This window comes from Pyrgilauda ruficollis, unplaced genomic scaffold, assembly GCF_017590135.1.
Source record: "Pyrgilauda ruficollis isolate IOZ18807 unplaced genomic scaffold, ASM1759013v1 scaffold48, whole genome shotgun sequence".
Classification (NCBI taxonomy): Eukaryota; Metazoa; Chordata; class Aves; order Passeriformes; family Passeridae; genus Pyrgilauda; species Pyrgilauda ruficollis.
Window position 1 is genome coordinate 5678183 of NW_024526377.1, and position 17895 is coordinate 5696077.

Genomic DNA, 17895 nt, shown 5'->3' on the forward strand with positions numbered 1-17895 from the left:
CAGCACTCACTTGTGCAAGTCATGCATGTTACCTGCTATTGGATAGCAGGATTACAAATTCATGGAGCTGGGAAATATGATGGATTAAAGGATCATTAGGTCACATAAATAGTGACATTTCTCTGAGTCTGATAAGCCTGAGAACAACTGTCCTAGAAAGAGGTAAACATTTTTTGAACTTCTCTAAACAAACACTGATTGATCTAATCCAGTGTTCAGTTCTCTTGACGATGTCCTGAATTGCCACACTTATGTGTAGGCAGATCCCAAGGTCAGAACCAGCTGCATTTCAAGAACTGCACTGTGAGTACATTCATCACTTTAGCCATCAAAAAGGAAAATTATATCTTTACATTTACAAAAAAAAAAAAATTTTTAAAAATGTAAGTCTGGAGCAAAACCACACACTTAAGTCAGAAAAATTATTTGTTCAAAATGTATAATCTCTTTAGATGATTTCTTTTCTCTTCCAATACTTAAACCATTGTTGAAGAGAGTGCTTGCCTTGCTGTTTTATGGTACTTGTTAAGAATGCCTGCAGTGTACTCTTTATAGAAGTAAAATGATCTGTTAGATAATGAAAGATGTTACATATGAAAATAGTATAATGTTTTCAAAAAGAAATATGTTCACTGTTAAGACAAAGTCTCACATTAAAATGAACATTTTCTTATATAAAAAATACTGTATTTTCTGGAAAAGGAACCAGTACAATTCTTATTTACTGAATATAACATTTTACAATACATTACATTAAGACCCATCATACTGAGAACCAATGTGAAATTTAGAAATGAAAACATACTACCATTTTTTAAAATAAACTGTATCTCTAATCTAAATATTTCATATAAACATTAACAATTTTCAAAACTCTTTCCAATGCATGTTTCAGATAAATGTTTTAAGGTAAGTGTTTTAAAATTAATTCTCTTCAATTTTCTTCAAGTATATGAACTCATCTGTAGTACAAGAGACTGGCAAATTTCAGGGAAAATGTATGTGGGCAATGAACAATGATAGAGGGGGTTTGCTTTCATACCTCCCTAGGACATTTTAAGGTACATATTACATTCACTCACTCAAGGACTGACAATCAAACCCAATAAATTTGTTTCATATTACAACATACAGATATTTTTGTCAAGTAAAAACTACTAGTTACAAATTGGTCATGAACAAAATAACCCTATTTCAAAAGGTCAAAATATAAGATCAAAATATAATAGAAGGTCAAAATTTCTGAATATAAGGTCAAAATTTCCAAAATATTAAAATGTTTATATACTGTTAATTGTCATCAAACAAGAAAATGTGCCAGTTTTTATACTGTTATCTAAAGTTCTGTGTATTTCCTAATAACTTTAAGCATGATTTATATGTTTTCTTACCTTGAAAGAGACATGTTGTTCCATGTGACGTAGGAGCTGTGGTTTCTGGGCAGCTGTATAGTCACATACTGTGCATTTAAACTGCTTTCCTGCAATGGGAATAGGAAATGGAATATTTTTTTTTTTTCTATTTAAGTTCAGAAATCTACTGATTCTATTTCCTCATAACAATAAATTCCCAAATGCTAAGAATGAACAATGAACAATACAAGAAGTCTGGCACTTGGTCTGCAAAATTTTTGTTCAATACAGCTAAGAGCAGAATAAGGGAGGAAAAAAAGCTGAAGTGCAGTCTTTAAATTATAAGCATTAAGTGCTCTGGATTCTCCTGGGATAGTCATTTGGGAAAGAAGAAAAAGAATTGTTATAGTGCACGCTAAATGGAAGAAGGAAATCCATTATTTACAACTGCAGGCACAGCTACTTTGCTATTTGTAAAGCACACTTGGAAATCCTTAAAACACGGATGTTTGATCGTGTTCACATGGGTTTAGTTATTTCTGTCCCAAGCACTGAATTGCTATGACTCAAATACATTTTCCCCTCAAAGCAGTCTCTCTCACTAATTTATTTTTCCCCTTATGATTTAAATGAACACAATTTCCTTCCTTTTATTCTCTGGGTTTCACACTCTCTTTCTCCTTATTTTGCCTCTAAGATTCTATCAGTCCTGCTACCTGCAGCCAAATTACAAAGCGCATTAAATACTGAAGGACTTCATTTCTGAATTAAATGTGCACAGCTGGCAAATTGTATTTGACTGATGTGGAATAAGGATATGCTAAAAACTATTCCAAAAGTAAAGGAACCAAAAGGTAAAGTAGAAGTAGAATAATGTTATAATACAGAACATAGATAATGTTCTGTATTATCACAAAGAGGGCTGGGGTTTCTTTACATTCCAGATGCTGAATAAAAAGGTAAAAGCATTTTGTATCAAGTGTGAAAGTTTCTATAAAGCACAGCTAAGAAGCGCCTTCTGGTATCTAAATAAAATAATGAAAATCAGGCTTTCTGGTGTATTTCTACCCACAAGCAGTAATGACCCTGGACTACAGAATTGCTTTCTATCATGTCACTCTTGAGAAGTCTGTCTTCTGGAAAAGAATAAATCAGACACAAAACTACTTTATATTCCATGACTTAAATTGACCTTGCAGGGCTCTGATATTTGAACAAAAATTGCTTGGATTCATAAGTCAGGAAGACAAGACTCATAAACAGTGAAACAGCTTTCAAATTCACTTATTTGTGAAATAACTGAAGAACACTAGATGTGTGCTGCTAAGAATTTCTGCAGTGCTGTCACTACAGGAAGGGACACTGGGCAAATAGGAACTGTCACTCAGAAGGCTGAAAGCCCCCTGACAAACCACATTCCTGATGACAAATGTTCTCTTCTTTTCACAAGAGTTTGAAATGCATGGGGTGGACTTAGTGAGGAAAATTACTTAAGACTCCACCTACAGTGAGATCCTGCTTCTACTACTGGGAATTTCCTGGAACAGTTTAGGAAGTGTGAAAAGCAAGGCAAAAGAGCCTAAGTCTTGGATTTATTTGTACCAGTCAAAAATGGAGGTTTGCCAAAAACGAACACAGAGTCAGGGAATGGTGTGGGTTGGAAGGGACCTTAAAGGTCATCTTGTTTCAACCCACATCGCCCTGTGATGGGCTGGTGCACCTTCCATTAAAAGTCACTGGAGTTATTCCAGAAGATGATGAGTTTGAAGCCAGATAAAGAAGGCTCCTGGTAATAACAATGCCCCTAGAGCCAGGGTTTCAGCCTGACCTAGCAGTAACTTATAAAAGAACACATTTCCTCTCATGGATTTAAATGTTTAAAGCTAACTTCACATTTTTAAACCAAATCCAGACATGGCTAGATCCTGCTCGACTACAGTGCTGTTTTTAACAACACTAAATTTCAAAGCAGCCTCAGATGAATTGCAGTAATGACTTACACATACATTGATTTGTTCAAGAAATCTAACTAACACACAGGTGAAAACAAATTCAACTTTCATTGCTGAATTTCCCTATTTGATTGTGCCAGATGGTGAAAACAAAACAGAAAGGTTTTGAAATGAAATGCCATGAAGTGATTTTTTTTTTACAGGACCATAGAAAGAGACCTTTTATTTTTCTTTATACACTGATCATTCTTTTCATTCACATACAACAGCTTGCCTCCTTCTCTTAGCAAGGAATCAGCTGAGGTTTGCATTTGATAAGTAAAATCTTGATTCTCACATATGAAGCTTATATGCATATGCCAGACCTACTTGGTACTGATCAAGTTACTTCAAAATACTGGAAAGTACTTTTTGAATAACAAGTGATTTACCAACACATAGCATTTCTGCAGTAACTTTGGCAATAGAACAATAACAATAATCTTCCTGTAAGATGTAGCATATTGATGTAAAAAGGGTTGTTTCTTCCACTTGAACACACAGACATAAGCATCAAAAATATCTCCGACACAGAAACTTCAAATATATTCTAAAAATATAACAGAGCATTGTGTACTTTCTCTGAAGATGCAAGTTGAAAAAAAAAAAGAATGTAAATGAAATGGTCAATAAAAAGTGGAATGAGGTTTCAGACAATTGCATGAATAGCAAAGATCAAGCTACTAAGTCATAATGAAGGTCTGTAGAACTTATTCTGCTAACTATGATTATTACTTCAATATTATTCAATTACTTCAATATGATAATCACAGAATAATAAAGTACTGTTGTTCTCTCAACTTTGATACAAAATGTGATACTTCTCTGGATGTGCATCTTGATTTTTTCAGTTATCATCACAAAAATGATAAAATTGCAGGGCAAATGAGGTGCTGAGTGTGAGACTGTAGAGAGTAAGTGCCCAGGTTTACCACTGGCTGACTAGGATCCTAATAATATTTTCACAGAATAAAACAGTGAGAGACTTAACTTAATAGTAAGAGACAGAACTATTGGCAATTTCAAATTTCTGTTGAAATAAACAATTCTCTGTTAGAACAAGGAAGGCATACAAAGCCAACATGAATTTCAGAGAAACCTAATATTTCAGAGACAGCTGTCTTTCACAGAAATTAATTTTGCAAAGTTTTGAATTCCCAAATGGTGTCTCCTGGGAATAAACAAAATCTGTAAATCACACTTAAGTGTTCAACTGAAAAAAGCACTTTTTAATAAGGCCTGTGGTACAGCCAATATTTATCGTCCTAAAATAGATAATAGATTTAATGCACTTACCATCAGCAGTATGAAGGAGTTTATGGCTCTTCAAAGTGCCTTTTGATTTGAACTTTTTCCCACACATATCACACAGGTGGGTTTTCTCCGTGCTGTGACGATTCATGTGAGCTTTCAAGTTGCTCTTGCTGCGAGTGGCGTACTCACAGAGGGAACATTTGAAGGGTTTGACACCTAAAAATGAAATAATATACCATGAAACAACCAGGCTGTGCCTTTCCAGGCTGGACATTTGCTTGAAAGAAATTTCAGATCATGTGAGCAACATGGACAAAGAGAAACACTTCAGAATTTGGATCTCTACAAATAAGAAATTTCATTCACAGCTTCTGTGTAAATGATGCTGAGCTCATGATAGCAACACTTAACTTGCTAAGAGAAAAGAGGAGTTCTTTCACAACTGAATATTGGCCTACTGAAGCCAGGTACTGAGTTTGGCCAGGAAAATACTGATATTTGGGCCTTGCTATGCCTACCCTCCATTTAGAAGTAAAATCCAGGCTGCCTATGTTTATGCTGAGCTGGTGGCGTACATGTCTCCCTCTAGAAGTCTTCAGGAACTCCCATTCCCTGTCTACTACAATCAACAGTGAGGAAACCTGTTGTAAGGAGGACTGCTTCATTAGGCAGTTAACATGAAAGCAGAAGTTAAATGTGCAAGCTGTGTTTTATGGTTAATTAGTGTTAGATTTGCTAATGGTTCAGGCAGACTCAAGCACTTAAAACTTCACTTCCCTCAAATTGTCCAAAGCATACAGAGAGATGCCCAGTGGGTCATCTAACAGAAGGTCTATAAGAACAAAGTAAATCCTTCAAAGAAAAGCTGAATAAATCTGAACTGGCAGAGTAGTTCAAGAGTTTCATGAGGGTCTGCATATTTTAGATCGATACTCGTGACCTTAAAACTAGATTTACAAGCATGAAGAATTACAGTCTGCTATATGCAGACTTGATTGCACACTTTGATTCGGGAAGAAATTTCTATTCACCTCTTTCTCCTGCCAGGTAGATGACATGGGTTCCCAGTTCCAGTCAGAATAAAAGAACTCTGTCTATGGAATACATAAGGAATTTCTCTAACCTACCTTCTGCCTTACCTAAACTCCTTAAAGGAGGAAAGGCCACTGGAGAGGACCCTGCTCTGCTACACAGGCAGGAAAGCTCAGAGTTAGAGCACTCACACAAATATGCTGAGCTACCTATATGGGAACACTTTGGAAACAAGATACCAGTTTCAGAGCTCCAAATCCCATTATCCCCTTTATGCAGAGGGATGGCTAAAGAACCTAAAATCACAGGCAATCTGTTCCATAGATTACTAATGTGGCTAAAGAGCATGTAAGCTGTCTTCAACCTTTTATAAAAATACACAGAGGGGTAGACCCATGATATTACTGTCTAAAGATTTTAAATTCAAGGCATTTTTTACCCATCTGTTGCCTATTACTAGAATTTCTCCCTAAAAAAAAGTCATAAATATGATGAGTATTATCTTAGGAGATTTTGATCACTGTCTGTGTCTGTGGCAGCTAGCTGCCATGCTCTGCAGGATTTAATTAAAATATTCACAGAATTTTATGTATACATCAAAGCAACGGGATTTCAATTGGTTTACCAACGGATTTCCAGACCAAGGATTTTTGGACAAATGTAAAAGGAGCAGCAGAGACTCCTAAGAAGATACAGAAATTACTTGTTTCAAAATACTGAGCATGTATTTAATTCACTCCTCCTTACTCACACAGAATACTTTATAGATGTTTATGAATGTGTTTCGGAAAAAAAATTGCTTCAGAATTTTATTAATTTTTAAAGAACATTTAAACTGTCTGTTCATGCTCTGTGTGTGAAGTTCCATATGTGATCCAGAATCCATTAAACTGATTAATTAACCTCCAATGTAGCTTAAAGTTTTACATTCGAGTATAGAAATAAATTGAAATCTGTTTTTTTATGTCAGCAAAGCTTCAGGGGAATATGAGACTAATTATATGCCCAAAAACTTAAAACCAGTTTTACCTTCATGGGCCCAAATATGACGTTGAAGGTCTGATCCATTCTTCATAAAATAAAAATCACAGTGGGGACATTTCACAGCTCGTTTTCCAATAAGTCCTTTCAGCTGAACTCTTCTGCCAAGAATCTCAGAAATAGTAGTCATTGAAACCTCTGAGAGAAATGCAAAAGGTAGTAAGAACCAGAAGGACATGAGGGAATTTATTTTGTAAGTAATGTTGAAGAGCTAGATCCTGATTCAGTCCAACTTTTAAAAAGTTGTACTTCCCCTACTCCCACTCAAAACTGACTTGAGCAAAGAGCACAAGGACCTTTTTTCCTTTAGGCCTTCTAGGATGCTCTGTCCTTTCTCTCCTGATCTCTGAACTCACTGTCCTCACTGCCTGTTTAAAAAAAAAAAAAAAGTAATATTTTAAATATAAAAAAACTTGGTTGGGCCACTGGCACAAAAGATCATTTTATTACTGTGACCCTTCCCCATAAGCTAAATTGGCAATTTTTTCATCATTATTTTCAAAAGCTTCATTCACTATTTCACCCCAGATTTCCAGATGTCAAGGATCTGAAGACAATTCACTTCAGTCACAGCTACAATGGTCAGAATTCTGACAATCAGGCACTTTAATGGGAAAGCCAGGCTCATGGAATAAATGTGACTGGAAGGGACCTCTAAGGTCACCTACTCCAAACACAGTCAACTCTACAGCTCCATTTTCAAAGTTACATCGAGTTCTCGGGGTCATATCCCGTCCTGTCCTGAGCATATCCAAGGATGCAGATTCTATAGCCTCTCTTGGCCCGTTGCAGTGTTTAACCATCTTTACAGTCACAACTGTTTTCCTAGTTCTAGTCAGAATCTTCTTGTTTCAACTGACATCCCTTCACTGTACAGCTCCAAGAAAAATCTCCCTCTGTCTTCTTTTTAATTAGCTTGCTGAAGACAGCAATTAAGATTCCTCTCCTGGTCTTTCTTATTCAAGCTAGACCCACTCAATTCTGTGTATTTCATTCATATGAGATAATGTTTTGGTTGTCACAGTGAAAAAGTTCAAAATAATGAAGTTTAAATTAAAGTGGCCCAGACACATAATGAAAACACTGCCAGATGCTTTTAAAAATAAATCAAATTGCTCAGTGCACGTCAGATGAATGAAATGCTATCTCCTGACTTAATGAAAGTACAACACTCATGCAATCTAAACCTTAAGACACAAAAGTTGGTGACATATTATGTCCCAAATCTTATAAATTTGAAAGTTCCTGTCTAAACTTCAATTTCTACCAAAAATCACCTTGTCTCCTGATGATCGGTCCCAGAATGGAATCACAAAAATCCGGCCTGAGCTCATATGCACAGGGAAAATAACCTCAAAAGGAACTATAAAAGCCCATGAACTGAGCAGAGATAAGTTCTAAGGTACCAAAAAATGAAAAATACAGCCATAAGTCTGAACCCTCACTCTGCCTTTCATGGCTTAGATCCTTCATTCATGACTGCAGGCTAGGATGTCTGCCCAGTGGGGAGCTATGGAAGCTGATGCCTCTCATGCCTCAGAACTATTAAGAAATATTTTAAATCAGACAGTGGATGAAAGGCAGATAATTCTGAGAGCTGGGACCAGAACCCAAGACTCCCCCTTCACTGCTGAGTACAAAAATCATTGGGCAATAAAGCCAAGCTCTCTTATCTCTTTGGTCTGAAATACTGCTCTGCCAAAATCTATGGAGATTTTTGTCTCACTGCCTTCATGGGACCAAAATTCAACAAATACAGAAGAGGAAGGACTACTTTTTAATTTCATATTTTATACTTGATGAAACAGAAGAGACAAGGGAGCAGGACATGCTAAGAAAGGAAGGAGAGGGGGACTCCTAGAACAGTTTAATGATAAATATGAAAGCATTTCAGTTTAAATTAATTTTTGATATGTCGTTTTAAAATTCAATTCCTCTTAAACAGTACCTGTCTTTCCTTTAATCTTCATTTATTTTAATTTATATTTCTGAAAACCACTGCACTCATGCCACTGCAGTATTTAATAGCTTATACCATCAGACCCCTCACATTTATATGGCTTGCAATTAAGTGTGGTGTACAAATAAAGAATTTCTTCATGATTACAAGGAGAAAATCCACAGAAATAAAACAGATTTGTGCATGAATTCTCCCCCATATATTAAAAGAGAGTGGTTGCATAACTGTTGCATAGGCATATCTTAGATGTAGTATTTCTTTAGTGCCACAGAGATACATCTAATAAATCTGCTATTCTGCCTTTAAGCTTTATTCGCCCATGATACAAGAATGAAAAATGAAAACACAAAATAATAGTGCAGATTTTCCTTTTAAACCTTACTTCTACTGTAAGAGTTTAAAAGACCCACTTGAATTAAAAAAAAAATAAAAATTACACTGTACTTTTTTTAGAGGGATTTAGATACCAAATGATTGTTCAGGAGTATTTAAATCCATGAGTTTAGTACTTCAGGGCTCCAGAATTAACTGATACTTCTGGACCTCAGACATAGCACACACAGATCATTCAGCAGCCAACGGACCAGTACAGGCTAATGACAACATGTAAGGTCACAGAACATCATTGTCCTGCCAGTTCTCAGGTCCTGTTATTTAGGGAAGTCTCCTATGCTCCCTGCCTGAGGCAGCACAAAGGCTTTAAAGGCACAGTTCTTGAGATTCAATTTCTATGCTTACTGGAGTTATACCTCCTGACTACAGTACAGTTCAGAAGCCTTTTCTCATCTCAATTTCCTGCATCAGACATGTCCTCTGACGTACGACAAGCCCTCCAACCACACTGCTCTGGAGTGCTCTGCAAACAAAGAGGTTTAGTAACTAAAGAGCTGAAGTGGGAGTTAAGGACGAAATTAAAGTGAAGGAAATTGTTTAAAACACGGGTCTAGCACTATCTAGTGGCAGTAGGAAGGTGAACTACTACTTTACCTATTATGCTATGCAAGGAAAGTTACATCATTTTAATTGGATTTTTTCCCTTAGACTCAGTCTGAGCATGATCAGTGTTTTCCTTCCTTGTATCCAATTATGTCAGGTGATAAGGAGCACTGTAGATGAATTAATGCAAGTGTCACCTCTCACTCCTCTGCAGGAGAAGCAGGGCTTTCTATCCAATGTAACACAGATCCTGAGAAGCAGGAAATTAGGGACAGGCCAGTGTGGCTCTGCTGAGTTCACATCAGTGGGGTTTAAATCAGTCCCCCCATCAGCATTCTGGCATTGAATTCCCAAAATCTGAGAAAGGATTTTTTACTCAGGCACAGCACACTGCCTCACCATATTCATGTTATCTTGTACTTGCGCTGATAAATCAGGGCACCAGAATGCAAGGTATAAACAGAATTTGGAGCAGTTTGCTGAACCCAGCCAGGCTTGCCAGCTCCATTACTAGTGGCCACACCACATCCCAGCTGGTTCTAGCAGGAGCCCTGCTGCAGACTCCAGCTGGCCCTGGGGGTCCAGCCCAGCCCACGGGACCTGGGCATGCACAGGGCCAGCTCTGCATTCCCATCAGGCACCTGCAGGCAAATCGTGAGCCCTGAACACATTCCTGGCAGTTCTTGTAAGGCCAGTGGGAATTTTACTTCTCCTGGGCTGCTACAGGATGCCTGTATGCCTGATCCCAAAATTCCAGTGCTTAATTTGAATTCACCCTTTGCCAGATGAAGACAGATTTCTTAGCACAATTATCTGACATATTCCACAACACACATGCTCATACAGGAACACTTTTCACTCTAAATTCTAACATCTGCAAAACCAACACAATTCTAACTCTAAACCAGTTGAATTAGAAATAGACTCTTCTCTTTCTTAGAAATATTATCACATTACACTGCTCATTCTAAACCCTTATCCATTTATTGCAACAGACTGAAAAATCTTTCTTGATTTTTTTCTTACCAGGGTGATTTGTCTTGATGTGAGATTTTATAAGTCGATCTTCAGAAAATGACTTCTCACACACAGGACAGGAATAACTCTTTTTATCCTTAAGTGACAAAGAAAGAGATTGCATTTTCAGTCTACTGGTATAATCACTATAGTCATTATTCAGTAATACATGGTTCTCAACAAAGTTATAATTCAAGATTCGGTTTTTAAGGAAAAAAATGAATGTATTTATAGTGAAGTAAGTGAAGGAGAAATATTAAAAGACTCTAAGCACATCATTAATCCTCATGAATACAGGGCTCCAAGTTACGGCAGATGAGAATATGCACAATAAATGTAAGCATTATCTTCTGACTGACTCTGTAGAAAATCAAAAGTCAAAAGATCAAGTCACATAACAGAAGAAAATGTATTTGATGTAAGCAGTAATATTTAGGGCTTTTTCTTCTTTTTTGTCACAAGTCCACCCTTCAGAAACCAGGATCAGATCTTACCCTTCTGTAGACAACCACCACTATGTGGATTTATAAAATGTCCTGAAATTGAGCAGCAGAGCTAACAATGACAGATGCCATTACTTCAGTAATGAACTAGACATTCAGTGTCTACATTTCCAGCTATTTTATAAATGTTCAGCATTTTATGTATTACCGATAAAGTCTTATTCTAGTATTTTGATTTAAAGACTACTGTGGATTTTTTCAGTGTCACTGATGTTATAGTTAAACAGATTTAACACTATCAATCAAGTTCAACTGGAGAGTTTCGATGTTATCTCTTCCTATGTGTACTTTTAGTCTAATTGTAATTTTCCTGTTTTTACAAATCCATCTAACTCCTAAAAATGTAGGAATTTTCTCCATTACACTTTAAATTAAACCTTGACAGTCACAATATAAATTGGAGAGACTGATCTTTCCAGAAGTACCTGCTGGCACTGGACACTCAATCAAATGAGTGGGTCATAGTCACCTCTGCACTGAGTAGATTAATTTATGAGTGGATTATCAAAACCACAGATGGAGGGAGTCTAGTTAGTCCTGACAGCTGGGCAGGTGCCCAGGTAACACAGTACTTGGTTGGAGAGGTGCAGCTGCCCACCAACCAGAGATCTCTGAAAAGGTGAGCTGAAGGCACAGAACAGACACTTCACTACTTATTCCAGGACAGAAATACTTCCTGAAGAGTGTGGAAGGAAGATTATTGATCAAAATGGGACAGACCTTGTGTTATGAAGGAGAAATCTGGAGATCACAGGAGGCTAAGGGTGCTGGACTCTACCAGTGTCTGACCTTTGACCAAAGAGCATCTTTGAATAGCAAGAAGGACTGTACAAAGAGGTCATTATTGTCCAAATGCTGCAGTTGTACAGCTGTAAATGGACACCTCTCTTGAAAGGAAAGCAAAAATTGATGGGTTTTCATGGCAGACAGGTTTTGGAATATGATGCAGCATTTGCAGTCAGTCTCATGTACCTCTGAGAAACAAATCCCTGTGTTGAAGTACCTACAAGTTAAAATCAGCAGTAGCCCTAGAACACTTTGGGCTGAAATAGCAATAAACACTCCCACGACTGTAGGATATGGAGCTCTTGCTGCCATTAATATGGCAGTGGCAGAAGGAGAATTCTGCCTGAGCTGACAGCTCCTGTGAGAAAACCTGCACCAGGGGCTGGGGATGGATGGCAGCTACACAAGGATTACCAGCCTGAGGGCTGTACCTTGCTGTGATGGAGTTGGGGCTGTCATCATTTTAAGCCCTAAGAATCTTAAGGGAAAAAAAGAAACATCAGAAAATACTAGCTGAGTTTTGGAAGAGATCCAAGGAGCCTACAAAGCTGACAAAACCTTGAAAAAGACCTGTTAGTTTGTGGAATCATGGTCTTTCAAATGATATAACCTAAATGGGCTACTGATGATTTTGGATTTCTACCTGAACATGTTACTCCAATAAAGGTTGGTAGATTAATCATAACAAAACTCCATAGCTATGTTTACACCTTTTCAAAGATGTAGTTGCATGATCACATTCATAATTTGGCACATATAAGAAAAACAGCACAAAATCGTTTAGGGCCTCTTGAGCTGAAATGTGTTGACAGATCTCAGTCTGTTCTTCAAACTTGCTATGTATCTGATTTCAAAATATACAATAAATAAAGGAAAAAAAATAGTATACTTTTAATGAACAGTTGGGTGTTACTGGTCTATAATACTCGCTAAATTAAGTATTTCTCAGTGTAACCAGAACATTGAGACAAATGTTAAATAAGAAAATAAAAATTCAACACTCCACTACATACACACTACTTCAGCTGAAGTGCTGTTAACTGTAACAACTTCACATTCTTATTAATATTATTGAGGAAGGCAAGACTATAAGCCTATATCTTAGAGGAAAAATTAAAATAATCAGTAAATGCATCAAGAACTACAGAGCAACATGAATGGATGGGTACTGAGAACTCATCTTTCCACAAGATGATGGTAACAAAATTCTTCAATAATGAAATAATGCCAACGGCTTTTTTCAAACTGTTAGAAAGTTATCTACACCAAGTTCTGCAGAAGTGATCTTCAAAAGGGTTATCTTCTGCAGTGCAACAGAGCATGCCTAGGAGCACTGAGTCCCTTCAAAGCGTGGCTCCAGTTTCTCACAGAGAGTGCCCAGCTGAAGCCAAACCTTTCCTTGCTGAATATCCAGGCCAGTGCCAGAGTACTGGAGCTTATGCTGTCAGCTTGGAATGCTTAAGTGTCCTTCTGTAGCTGCCCTGAGAGTTTGTGTGAGTCCTTCAGTGCAATCCCATCACTCTCAAAACAGCCCTTAAAGATCCCCTGTTGCAAATGAAGTATTTCAGAGCACGCAGACCACAACACAGAGCCCCAGAGAAGCTTCCCTGCTCCGCAGCTCCAGCTCTTCAGGTGCCCTGGCTGTAGGTGATCACAGAAACCCTTTGAAGGCTGAGGTTGCAGAAATACCTGAACCACATTCTCAGCAAGTAAGTTCTCCTCTGGTAAGAATGAAAGTTATTTTTCCTATGCCTTATTGAAATACCTGCCTTTTAAATGCCTTTGAAGGTTTTTTTGAAGGGCATGAACAGAAGCAAAGCATGGAGAGAACTGCATCTACCTTTGTAGAGACCAGCTGCAAAGTCCAATCAGCTATTTAAATTTCAAAGGCAATCACTGCCTGATATCTGCTCAACACCCCTATTAGCCAATTTGAGAAAATATAAAAAACTTAAATAATTCCTAAATAAAGGTAGTTTTTGACTGAAAGTGTTGTTTACATTCCATAAAACAGGAATTTAATTAGGTATGTAAGTATTCTTAAACATAGTGAAAATAAATTAGGCTAATACTATCACAAATTTTCTTGTTTATACTATTTCTTTATTAAATAAGGCCACTTACATAATAATCACAATGCATTTCTCTTTATATAAATGAATTAAGATCGTGCTAAGAGAGCATCAGCTATATTGCATTATCCATTTATAGTGCTCTGAAGAGAATTTTATTTCTCTGAGGCATGTGTTTCAAGATAATTCAAGGGGTAGGTATACAAATATACAGTCACAAAAATAAAAATTAAAACCTTCTACTAAATATTGGCACTCACAGAACATTTCCAGGAAAAGTTCCCACAACTCAATTAACAGAACATTTGATTGCATACTTTTGTAGAGGAATAGGCTGAAGTCTGCTCCCACATTTATCCAGATCAACAGAAATTTAATTTCTAACATCCATGGGATTAGAATTAGACCTCCAAGTTACACTTCTGAGGAGTGAAGACCTCCAGAAATCTTTACCACAGTTGTCATGATGTTCAAATAAAAATTTTCCCAAAAGATTCCTGCATTAAAATGCAACTCAGCTAAAAGGATGTGATGAGCCTAGGAGACAGCTGTGCACACATGTGAAGGAGGCTACAGAAGAATGTGCAGATGTTTAGACAGATTTTTGTGAAGTCTGGCAAGAAGCAGAACTCAGCTCACAAAATGACAAGCACTTGCATACAGTACTTAAGCATTTTTTTGTGAAATAACATTAGTAAAAAAAAAGCCAAGCTGACATTCATTATAGAAGTGAAGACTAAGAGCAAAAGCTGCTTTCCAACTGAGTGCCCGATCATTAGATCAGAGATGTTTTTGTTAACTGCTTCCCTTTGTAGCACCTTGCATTATTGACTGCACAGCAGCACTGCTCCAGAGACAGGGGCAACAGAGCCAGAACAGTGAAATGTGAAAATTTACTCTCCTCAGGAAGGGCAAATAAGCAATCAGAGCTTGAGCATCTCACATCCTACCAACAGCTACGCTATTACATGAAAGGTCAACAGCATAATGGAATTTCTAAGCATCCTTCCAAAGACAAGAATTATTTACATCCCAAAATGTGCATGTAGGCACCTAATAATTTGTGGTGGTTCTGGGTCTGAACTGCAGTTTTATAGAGGTGCTGATGTTGCAGTATCAATTATATACATAGACTTAAAATATGTTCAGAGACAAACCTCTCTGTGATGCTTATCTGCTCAGCAGAGTGAGCATGGCGAAAACCACTGGGGGTTGTAAAGAAACTCTGGTACCAACATCAGCATTTTTTAATTCCACACCCTGCCCTTTAATGTTACCATGAGCTCATTCATAATATAAATTGTACTAAAGCAATTTGAAACTGTCCAGCCCTTTCCTGGGTCCCATGACACTGAAGTGATTGGTCATGTCACAGTTTGAACTTTGGAGGAGCTCAATAAATGCCAATAAACATCAAAAGCCCTAGGAGCAAAAAGATGAGTATTGAAAATCAGAGAATATATACAAAGTTTTGGTTTTGAATCAAGCCCCACCTCAATTCCCAAGCTTCAAAAGTAAAAATCTTCCCTGTAACAAGAATGTGTAGCAAACACAGAAGGCAAGAGGCAGCACATTCACACTCCCCATCATCATCTGCCAGGGAATACCCAATCCCAAATTCAGTGCAAGATTTGGGTACTGCACAGAGAGTAAAGTGGGTGGCTATAGAGTGATATACACAAGGATGAAGGGAAAGCTGCTTTTCAATACCTATCATTTATCTTCTACAAATAATGCAGCGATCCAGCCGAAATGCAGCCAGCAAGGAGGTGATGTAGGATACACATCCACACAAGGAACTTAACTGAGACTTCAATATCTTCAGTCTCCAGAGAAGTTAAATTTTAATATTTATTAAGAATTGATTTTTCCAGTTAAAATTATAGTAATTTCCACATTTAACTGTGCATAGACAGATATTTGAAGAAGTGGTCCTTTTCACTGAGATATGCATGGAGTAAATATACCAAGCAGTGGGCACAAGGACCAATATGAGAATTGCCAAAATCTAATACATGAATTTTTTTATCCATTTAAATAAATATATTTGACAGTAAGCATCAGTAAGTATGCTTCTCAAAGATCTTGCTGTCACAATGCTTTTAATTATGAAATCCATTTTTTCAGTTCTATTTAGAATTATGAAAATGATCTTCCTGGTGGGAGCTGTTGGACATTCATCACACTTGAAAACCAGGTACTTACAGAAGGATACAGCAGAGCTAATTGTAGACTCTTTTTTGTTAAGTGTTCTTAGACATCAATTATACAGATTTTTGCTATCAGGTGGGCATTGTAAACACCATAAATTCAAAAACATTCAAAGAGTGTCAATTATGTGAATTTTCTGCACCTTTCAAAACAAATTCAGATTCCATTTGAAATGTTTACAGAAAGGGAGGACACAAGGGAGGAAAATTTTCCTTTTTGTGTCATCTCTTCTGTTTGGTTTTAAATTTCTTCAGAAGTAAATGCTTAAGAAGAGTAGGAGGTGAAGTGCTCTTCTGTTCCAAATATCCAAATATCTTTAAAGTAACTTCAGTTGTTGGGAATACTGAACAACAGCCTACCAAGACCTGGTTTTAGCACATGGCACTCTGAGCTGGACAGCTTTCTGAACAAGACAGGAACCTTTAAAATCCTTTTAAACAACTTTAATAACTTATGTCTGTAGTAATTAAGAAGAACATATTTTCACTTTACCCAAGTCATTTATTTATGAAGGGAATTAAGGTTTACAGAATGAAGCAATGTAATAATACTACCAACATTATTCTACTTGCTCAAAGGATCAGAAAATACTTGGAAAACCAAAGAGAGAAAATGGATACAGACATACTCCCCTGGAAACAGCTCTGAGAAGGTCCAAATATCCAGTTACTCTAAGTGAGGTATTCCCAGAAGTGTACAGAGAACACACAGGTTAAAACCCTGAGCTATTCAAGTTCTACTCTTCAAGTATTAGCACAGAATTACAAACGCTGAAGAAGGCACTGAATTCAAACAAACACACATTTGGTTTGCTACTCACCAGATCTGAGTGAACTTTAAGGTGTGCCTGGAGCTTGTATTTATCTGGAGTGGAGTAGTCACAATGTTCTGTGGGACATTTCAGCAAAATATTGCTGTGTTTCTGGATGACGTGACGTTTAAGGCAGTTCTTGGTGATGGAAGAATAATTGCACTGGGAGCAGTAATATAAATGTTCTCGAGTGTGCGTACGGACATGCATGTCATAGTGCACCTGGTACCAAAACAACTTGCCTGAAAATTAAATTAGACATGAAGAAAGTAATTCCTAAACAATTGTTAGTGAAAATTTTAAAAAATAACCAATTTTCTTTCAGGAAAAAACACACTGTTTGAATCTTGTCCCTTTTGTCTTTAACAAAAGCTTGTCTACAGACCCTTCACTACTGAAAATATATTTACAAATCCACCTTTGCCTAACACCTGTAACACCTTTGTTATATGTCCTGAAACAGCCTAACAAGAGCAACTTTAGTACATATCAATGATCTTTTTCCTAAAGAAAAAGTCCTTTACATCTGTTCTCTTATGCAAAGAATTTGAATGTAACTGTACACTAAAAGAGATTGTCAAAATATTTTTTGTTACTTTCTTTCATGTTACTCCTTCTTAAAATCCTTTTTGGTATAATGGCACCAAAAAGTTCAGAGCAATTCATCTAAAGTACAATGTTACATGATGTTTCAGAAACTTGTTTTTTCAGACTTTGGCTCCTTTCCCTTTTTAAGAATGAAAATTATAAAACATATACCAAATTGCTTCCTTTCCAGTTATGTAAACACAAAAATTTTCAGTTAGAATTAGTGGGAATGGTGTGTTATTCCCACTTCCATAAATTAAAAAAAACCAAACAATTACAATCAGGATAGTCTTGATCTGATACCATGTAATTAAAATTTTCTCTCAAAGAACCTGGTTCAA

General features: G+C 36.9%; 1 protein-coding gene across 2 annotated transcripts in view; it reads right to left on the minus strand.

Annotated features, from left to right (window-relative positions):
- ZFAT (zinc finger and AT-hook domain containing) overlaps window positions 1-17895 on the minus strand; it is a 76147-nt gene that overhangs the window by 22037 nt on the left and 36215 nt on the right. For both annotated transcript variants that reach the window (XM_041479410.1, XM_041479411.1), the window contains exons 7-11: window positions 16976-17208; window positions 10593-10680; window positions 6659-6808; window positions 4640-4813; window positions 1392-1480 (exon numbers count right to left, since the gene is read on the minus strand). In XM_041479410.1, coding sequence (XP_041335344.1) covers window positions 1392-1480; window positions 4640-4813; window positions 6659-6808; window positions 10593-10680; window positions 16976-17208 — 734 coding nt within the window. The remainder of the gene's footprint in view (window positions 1-1391; window positions 1481-4639; window positions 4814-6658; window positions 6809-10592; window positions 10681-16975; window positions 17209-17895) is intronic.